At 69.5% G+C, this 8,916-nt stretch overlaps 1 protein-coding gene across 1 annotated transcript; it reads right to left on the minus strand.

The window, feature by feature from the left end:
- Window positions 1-229: 229 nt before the first annotated feature.
- LRRC3C (leucine rich repeat containing 3C) lies at window positions 230-5,137 on the minus strand. The gene is made up of 2 exons (XM_054801949.1): window positions 5,025-5,137; window positions 230-3,116 (listed from the first exon to the last, which is right to left on the minus strand). The coding sequence occupies exon 2, from the start codon at window positions 3,036-3,038 to the stop codon at window positions 2,253-2,255; it is 786 nt and encodes a 261-aa protein (XP_054657924.1). The 5' UTR covers window positions 3,039-3,116; window positions 5,025-5,137; the 3' UTR covers window positions 230-2,252.
- Between the last annotated feature and the right edge of the window lie 3,779 nt (window positions 5,138-8,916).

Consider the following 8,916-nt stretch of genomic DNA (forward strand, 5'->3'; position numbering starts at 1 on the left):
TGAAAGCGCCAGCCCAGGAGCACCCAGCAGAGCTGGACGTGGCTCTGGGAAGACATCGAGTGTTGCGGGTGCCCCTCGTCCTTCCCTTGCGGCCAGGATGTCACCGAGGACCGGAGTGGCCCCGGCATGAGGGGATGCCACCCGCCTCGGCCCAAAGCCGCAGCTGCCATGGGATCGGCACCCCGTGCCCCCCGTGGACGCACACACCAGCACACGCCGGGCACGGGGCTCCAAAGTAAAAGCCAACTTTATTGTCGTATAAAGTAAGAACGTAAAAGGTCCCTTAAACAAAACACATTGGGTCAGATGGTCCCGGGTGTCCCCGCACGTCGCGGGCACGAGAGCAGCCGCCTGGGGCCACGGTGCAGCCGCTCGCGGTGGCTTGGTCCGGTTACCCCCAGCCCCTTTTCTCTGCAGTTGGTTTTACCGGGGGGGGGTGGGGGGGGAGCTGCCGTGGGGCTGCAGGCGCAGGGGACGCCTGGACTGGAGCTGGGACTGAGGTGCTTGTGCGTTGCCGAGCCCCTGGGCCGCGCTGGGAAATGAGGCACTTGTGGAAGGGCGCGGGCGCCGCTCCCGGCCAGCTCCGTCCCACGGCTCCCACCGGCACCGGGGTGCGGGAGGACGGGCAGCAGCGAGGGGACGGAGCCCTGCCTGCGCTGAAATACGCTGCCTGCACCAGTGTCCGAGGCCGGACCTGGCGATAAGCCCCCGTTGTGCCGGGGCAGCCAGAGCCGGGTCTGGCCCGGCACGGAGGATGTTCAAGCAGCTTTGGTTGGTGCTCTTGGTGAATTAAGGCAATTTAGCTTCAGTTGGTTTAAAAAAAAAGGGCAAACCCAGCAAAACCAGCTCTCTCAGGGGCCAGACACTCGGTTGGAAGAGTCTGGGTCTGCTCTGGCTTTGCTCTGCGTCGCCGCTTGGACCCTGCGTGCCCAAAGGTGGGCACGGACCCCCACCCGCGCTGACCTCCGGCACTCCGGCCTCACCTCTACCTACCGACACCAGGAACCTGCAGCCCAATGCTGGAAGTGTCAAAAAGGGACTTTGGGGCATTTTAGGGGAGGTTCAGGCTCCTGCCAGTGGCGCGGGAGTGGGGAGAGGGCGGAGGAGCCGCAGCGGCTCCCTCCATCCCCGCTTGCCGTCACAGTGACCGGTCGGCAGCCGTCTGAGTCCTTGAGCGAGAGGTAGGAGCTCTCCTCCAGCGGCAGATCGGAGCAGGCTGCTCAGGGGTGCTACCTGGCTGCAAACCCCCACCCGCGCGGTCCCCGGGGAGCACCGAGGGGAAACCCGCTCCCCCCGACATCCCGGCAGGGCTGGACCCACCGCCTGGACCCCTCGGTTCCCCTCCATCAGCACCCGCGTCCCTTGGCGGCCCCGAGGGAGAGCTCATTTCCCATTTGCTTCTTGTAGAAACTTTGTGCTCTGAAGGGGAAAGTGCTGGGGTTTCCCACCGGCCGCCCCGTCTCCAATCAGGGACCCCCACGCCCCTCACTCCGCCTGGCCCCGGGGGTGCCGGGAGAGGAGCAGGGAGCGGCAGGGGCTGAGATGGGAAATGGGGTGACACCGTCCAGCACGAGTGGGGCACCCCCAGCCCTGCCTCTTGCTTTTCCCAACCAATGTGTCCCCACCTCCCACCCCATCCTTCGGTTCCCGCCGGGCTGCGGTCAGAGCCCGTGACCCTCCTGGGGTCGGCAACCCGGCAGGGCACTGGCCTCGCGGCCGTACCGCTCCTCCCTGCGGCCCAGCCCTGCCCGCTGCCCGTCCAGGCAGGGAGCCAGGCCCAGGCTGCCCGGCGCTGCCGGGAACATCCCTCGGGCAGCCGAGGGTAAGCCGGGGAGGGATTAAAACGCTCATTTTTGTTAATGCCCCAAGGGATCTCTGCAAAGGAAATATAAAAGTTTTAAATGAAGTCTGAACGGCCGGGTCGGTCGGAGCAACAGCCACGTGCCAGGGGGATGCTCGGGGTCTCTCCGGTCCTTCGTAACGCACAGGCAGCGGGCAGATGCCGCGGCCGCTCTGTGCCCATCGCCGATAACCGCCCCCGGCCGCAGCCACTTCGCCCCTCGCTGTGCCAGAGCCTGGCACTCGCCGGCCGCGGCTCCCGCTGCCAGATGCCGCTTCCCCGAGGAGAACAAATCCGTGACTATTTCTGTGCAATGACGGTGGCTCGTGACAGCTCCTGCAGCCATGGCACACCTGCGGAGTGGCCGATCCCCGGCTCCGCCGGTCCCCGTGTCCTGCAGGATGCCGGTGCCTCACACCACAGTGCTGATGGTGGACGACTCCTCCGACCTCCGCTGCTTGCTGGGCAGGGACTTGAGATACTCCAGGTGCCGTCGGGCGTCCTCCTGGTTCTGCCGCACGTAGTAGACCAGGTAGGAGATCACCATGGCGAACCAGCCGAACATGGTGACCAGCATGGCGATGTCCGTGGTCTTTTTGTACACGTTGCAGAAGTCCGTGTCGGCGATCACCTGCAGGAAAGCTTTGCCGATGTGTTCCTCCTGCGCGGAGGAGTCGCACACGATGCCGCCCGAGGAACCGGCCGCCAGGTCCACCGTGCGGATCAGCTCCTGCAGCTGACAGTCACACAGCCAAGGGTTGTTGGAGAGGTTGACCTTGGCCTTCAGGTTGCTAAAGGCATCTTTGCTGACCGACACCAGCCTGTTGGAAGACAAGTCCAGGGAGTGCAGGTGCTCTGCCAGGCCCCGGAAAGCCCCGCTCTCGACGCTGGCGATGGCGTTGTGGGACAGATCCAGCTCCAGAAGGAGCGGAAGGTCCTGGAAGGCGTCGCGGGGCAGGAAGGGGATTTGGTTGGAGTCCAGGTAGAGCTTGTTGGTGTCGTTGGGGATGTCTCTGGGGACCTCAGTCAGCCGAGCATTGCTGCAGCGGAAGGTCTTCAGCCCCTCCTCTTCCGAGGGGTAGCAGCCCTTGGGGAACGCGGTGGCCGAGCGGAGGCAGGAGGTCAGGAGGAGGAGGAGGCTCTGCAGGAGCAGCCACATGGTCACTGAGCGGAGGAGGACCCGCTCTGCCGCAGGCATGGTGCCGCGCTGGCTTTACTATGCAGCCGCTGGCCCAGCAGCTCTTGCCCACGGTGGTTTCAGCTGGACTCGGTGCATCTGAGACGGAGACAGCAAGGGGACAGCGTCAGACCAGGGGTGCCAAGGGGCAGAACCACCACCGTGCCAGCTGCGAGCATCACGCCTGCCCCAGCGCAGCCTGGCCATGGGACGGGGACGGGGACAGGGCCAGCCGGCACGGCTCACGCATCCCCCCATCCTCTACCATCAGCCGCCTTGCTCAGGGCTCCGGCACGGCAGGATCAGGCCCCGAGGAGCAGAGCGAAGGCACGTCTCCTGCGCGCCGGCAGCTGGGCTGTAACAAACGGAGACGGCTCAGGCTGAGCCAGAGGCAGGGGTGAGCTCCCGCCCCGCCAAGGTCACCGGCGGTTTGGTCGCTCGCTCGCAGAAGGCCGATACATCCTGCAGCGGCGGCTGGTGGGACGCGCCGACAGGCGAGCCCTGGCTCCAGGCAAGCAGCCGCTGCAGGCAGCCCCCGGGGAACGCGATGGAAAACACGTGTGGGCAGAGGCAGAGCAGGTTCCCACTCCCCGGCTCCGCTCCCCAGCAGCACCTGGACACACGTAGACACACGCTGGGTTTTCCTTTTTCGAGGGGACCGGCGCAGGCGGGTGGCTGAATGCCGCTGTCCCCTGCCTGGTGCCACCCTGGCCGCGGGGCCCAGCTGCCCACACCACCCTGTAACCATGGTCCCCATCCAGCCCTCTATTCCGGAGGGGAAAAACGTCAGCAGGAAAGAAACGAAAACAGAAAAAGGAAATTCACTGGAGCTGAGTGTGTAGCGAGTTCCCAGGGTGGTGGCAGCAGATAAGGGCCACGTCCGAGCCCTGCGAGCGCGCTGCCCGGCTTTCCCAGCCGTGGGTCCCGCTGTGTCCAGGGGCCCCAGACCGTCCCCAGCAGAGCCATGACGGCAGAGCCATTGAGGCAGGACGCAAAAGCTCTCCCCACCATCCCAGGATTCAAGACAGCGACACGAAAGGGCACCGTGCGGCACCCTGTCAGGCACAGCTCTGTGCTGCAGAAAGCCCCGTGCTGTGCCACCTGGGCACCTCCTGGGAAAGCCTGCCTGCTGGTGCCACCACCCCCCGGGCTCCCTGGAGCACCCTGACGCCGGCAAACACGCTTCTGGGTGCTGGCTGGGGCTCCCCAGCGAGGGGCAGACGTGCCCACCCAAGGGTGTCCCTGGTAGCGCAGCCGGGACCCCGGCCCGGACGAGCACCCTGACTGCTGGTAATGCCGAAACACCCCAAGGCTGCGCCAGCGCGGAGCTGAGCCATGTGCCACCGGCCCCCCCGGGCTCCTCAAGGTCCCCGAGCGGGGATCAGGGCTCAGAGCAGCTGAAGGGCACCAGGAACCCCAGCCCCACACGGGCACATCAGCGTGGCAGGGGGACCGGCCCCCCAAGTCTGCCAGAAGTAACCTGGGGCAAACGCTGCCCCTCGGGACCACCCACCCACTGCCCGGGGGTGACCGCAGAGCCGGGCACTGCGGGAAACCCACTGGACCGAGCCGGGAGCCGGTGACCCGGGACAGGGAGTGCTTTGTCCACGGGACCCGAGGGGCCGGGGGATCCCCGCGGGTGGGCTGCAGCTCTCCAGGGCCCCGCGGTGGGCTCGGATGGTCACCAGCCACGGTGCTCTGGACCACGCACCGCAGCAAGGACGAGCACAACCAGCCCCCCGCCACAACGCCGGGGTCCTCAGCCCACGGCAGGACACGGGGGTCCCCAGCCCCCCGCCCAGCGCAGCCGGGGATGCCCGGGGTTCCCCCCGGCCCCGCTCCAGCGCCGGCTCCGCTCGGCACCGGGGGCGTTGCGGGCGAGGGAAGCCCCGGTGCTTCCCCGGGGGAAGCTCAGCTCGGCGCGGCGCTGCCGGGACCCCCCCCCGCCCTCTTCCACCTCCCGCCCTGCCCGCTCCCGGCGCCGGGGGGGTCCCGGTGCGGACTCACCTGCCGTGCGCAGCCCCGCGGCGGCGGAGCGGCCCCGCGCCCCGGGCCGGAGCGGCCGCGCCCCGCGCAGCGCGGCGGGCCCGGAGCCGGCGGCGGCGGCGGGGCCGGTGGGCGGGATCCTCCGCCCGGGCCTCCCCGGGGCTCCCCGCCCCCGGCCCGCCCCGCCGGGGGGGGCCATACAGCGCCGAGCACCCCCGGTCCCGCACACGGGTCCTTTCCAGCCACCAGCCCTCGGGAGAGGTTCTGCCCCGGGACCGCAGGACGGGGCGGGGGGGAACCGGGGAGACCCGGCGAGGAGCTGCCGGGACCCCCGAGCCCGGGGCAGCCGGCGCCAGCGGCAACCGGGGGGCCCCGCGCCCCCCCGCCCCGCTGCATCCCCCAGCCCCTTGTGGGAGCACCCCCCCCCCCCCCCGGGGCGCTCGGCGCTTTGCACCCCCCGGCTCAGCCCTCGCCGCCCCCCCCCGGCCCAGGGGCCCCCCGCCCCCCGCCCCGCCCCGCGGAGAGCGCTGACACCCCCCCCCCCCCGCGGCGGGGTGACGGTGCCCCCACCGCCCGCGCCCTTCCCGCCCGGCACCGGCATCGCTTACTCGGGGAAACCCGAGCCCCGGCGGGCAGCAGGCGGGCAGGATCCCGCCTGCCCCGCCGAGGGGGGGTCGGAGCGGGCCCCCAGCCCAGTCCCGAGCTGCCCGGGCCGGGGCTCGCTGGGCTGGGCAGGGGCTCGGCGCTGCGCGGCGTCCCGCCGCCCCGGTACACCGGCGGGGCCGGCTCAGGACCATGGAGAGCGGCCGCCGTTACCGGGCCGGGCCGAGCCCCCCGGTGCGCCCGGGACCGCCGAGCGGGGCGAAGGCTCCCGCTACCCCGGCCGGGCCCCCCCTTCGCTGCTCGGGACACGGCTGGGGCTGCTCCCCACAGCCCGCCAGAACCGGGGTTCACCCCGGCGGGACACCGGGCACCGGGGCCGAAGGCCGTGCCCTTGCCGTGCCGCAGCAAGGACGGCGGCTGCCGCCCGCCCCCCGTCCCCGGTTCTCCTTAGTGGGAGAGCCCAGCCCTGCGCATTGACATTCTCCCGCTGCTCAGGGAGGATAAACCATTTACCAGGCGCCTGGGCTGGATCTCGGCTCAATTAGGAGAACAAAACCTGACGGGAGAGGCGCAGCCAGGCAGGGCCAGAGCCAGACGCTCCCCCGGGACCCCCGCGCTCCCCGGGGAGACCCCCACCCTCCAGCCGGGACCGGGCAAGAGGATGGAGCCAGGGCCAAGCCAGCGGCGCAGCGGGATCATGGCCAGCCCCAGGCTCTGGGTCTCGGGGTGCTGCTGCCAGCGAGGGTTTGCCAGGGCAGAGGGTCGGCACACACTGGGGCAACCGTCGGTCCGGAGGGGCTCTGAGGATGCCAACAGAGCCCATGCACAGGATGGTCCGGCCGGTCTGTCCATCGCCGGGGCTGGGACCCGAGCTGAGCCTGACGCTGGGCTGGGGCAGGGGGTCACCCAGGCAAGGCTGGCCCAGGACATGGCCAGGAGCCAGGCAGGCAGCAGCCAGGGAGCCACAGTCTGTGCTCTGGGCACCTTCGCTGGCATCTCCCCATTTGGCCGGGTAGAGGAGCACCGTGCTGCCCATCACCAGTCCCAGTGCCGCCGGGAGCTGTGCACAGAGCAGGAGCGGTGCTGGGGCCACAGCAGCACGGGGCTGGTGCCAGATGACCCAGCTGCCCACTGTGGGACGGGGCCTGTGGGAATCGAGGTGCCGAGGTGGCAGGCAGGGTCTTGGGGGTGCTGGAGCTTTCAGCAAGTCCCAACTCATGCTGGGACCTGGAGAGATGGAGGGTCACCGCGGCAGCGGAACCGGGGCTGTGTCCCATGGGAGTCCCACATGCCAGGACATGGCACCCACCAGCCTGAAAACCCAGAGCCTGCAGTGCAGCACGACCCCACGCGGACCCTTCCCCGCTGCAGTACAGATAGCTAAAAATAGCCAGCACCGACTTCTTGCTGCCACCGCGGTGCTAAATATAGCTGGTATCGACCCGGCAGCGGGACCAGCAGTCCAGGAGAGCGGGAGGGGAACATGGCCCCCCAGCACGGGGGGGAGGCAGGGAGTGAGCAAGGCCTGGGAACCCCTATGGGAACAGCCCCGCTGAGCACCGGGGAAATGCTGGTCCAGGCAGCTGCAGGCCTGGGCTGCGGATGGGGCCAGATCCCTCCCCCCCCCCAGGGAACCCCCCGCCCCCAGTGCTGGGGCTCCCTGGGAATCCGGTCTGGGGAGCCCAAGGAGCGGGTTCCCCCCCCCCACGCTCGCACTGGCAGCGAGAGGCTGCCTGCTGTATCACTGAGAGGGATTAATATTTATGGGCGTTTAAAAATAGCTGTCGCATTGTGCTTCCCCCTCACGTGCGGAGTCAGCGGGGTGCGGGGAAGCTGCTAAATTAGATGTCACCGCGCAGAGGGAGCTGCTCAGTCAGGCAGGAGCGGGGATAAAAATAGAGCCTGCCGTGCGTGCGTGGCTCTCCTGCAAAGCAGGGCCAGCTCCCACGGGATCCCCCGCCTCCGCTCACCGGCATCCCCGCACCTTGCCCTGCCGGCAAGGGCACGCCGGAGAGGCCAGGCAGGGCCTGGGTTCTCCCGGTCAGCAGCCGGAGCGCCCATCGGCAGCCCTACAGCTGCTTTAACTGCGTGTGTGTGTCGCACGGTGCCCGAGGCCCTCCGGGAGCAGCCGCAGGGGAGCTTCGGCTCCGGAAAGAAACCCCGGTGCTCTGCCAGCGGCACAGTGCCGGCGCATGGCACCCAGGCAGCCCCGGCCCTGGCAACCAGCATGGTCTCTGTGCCCTCGCCGTGCCCAGCCGGCACGCGACCACTCGCTCAGAGTCAGCTCGTGCCTGGAGCTGGATGCGCCGAGGCGAGATGGATGCATGTGGGGTCAGGATGCAGAGCTCAGTCTGGGAGCCCCGTTGGGATGCTGGTGCAGGCCCCCCCCCCCCCCCGTCTGGGGAGCGCTGGAGGGATCCTCCACTTCTTCTGTGCAAAGCAGTGCCAGAAACCCACCCAGATCAAAACTGAAACCCCACAAACGGGCTTTGTCGAGCGGTCAGGGAGGGCTGGGAGCGGCCGTGTGAGGCTGGGGGGCCGCAAGCAGCAGTGGCAGAGCTGCGGGTGCGACGTAGGCGTCTGGGGACCATCATGCTGCCGGGCTCCTCACGCAGGGCCGGGGATCCCTGGTCACCCCGGGACCCCAGCGTGGCTCCGGGCAGGGGGTTTGCAGCACAAAGTGGCTTCGCCACTGGGCGATGGCGCTGCACCCTCTGCCGCTCTCGGGCAGGAGAGCTGGCGGCGGCGGGCGCACACAAAGCCCTGCACAGATGGCTGCGCACACCGAGGGGCTGTGGCAGCACCACGCTATTAGCTTTGATCGCTGTGCAAACAAAAGCAGGGCCAGATGGTCTCCCCCCGCGCTCCAGCGCAGGAATCCAGTGCTCCCAGCCCCTGACCTTGGCCCGGCGTCCCGGTGGCACGCTGCCGGCGGGCCCGGGTCACTTGCACGCCTGCTGCTGTGGTTTTCCACTGGGAAAAGTGGCAGGGGAGGGGTCCGACCCTTCCCGAGCAGGGTGTAAGCACCCGGCAGGGTCCGAGCCCTCCAGGGTGCAGCGTGGGGTGGCTCCAGCCCCGAGCGCTCTCCTGGGGCCGTTCCCCCGGCTCAGGGAGGGCAGAGGTGGGATCCCGTGGCCAGGGGAACCACCGGCCCGGAGCCCGGGACAGCAGTGAAGGGCCAGAGGACCCTCCCTCCCCTCCCCAGGGTCTCACCCCGCTCCTAAAGCGGCCCCGCTCGCTGCCCGCGCCGTGCACGGTAAGCACGGCCCCGTCCCCGCCCCAGGACCGGCCTCTCCCGGGGCGGGCGCCG

This window comes from Grus americana, chromosome 22 (genome assembly GCF_028858705.1).
Source record: "Grus americana isolate bGruAme1 chromosome 22, bGruAme1.mat, whole genome shotgun sequence".
In the NCBI taxonomy this organism is placed as follows: domain Eukaryota; kingdom Metazoa; phylum Chordata; class Aves; order Gruiformes; family Gruidae; genus Grus; species Grus americana.

Bases quoted from the DNA above. Each gene is read 5' to 3' on its own strand.
- LRRC3C (XM_054801949.1), bottom strand. From the start codon at position 3,038: ATGCCTGCGGCAGAGCGGGTCCTCCTCCGCTCAGTGACCATGTGGCTG.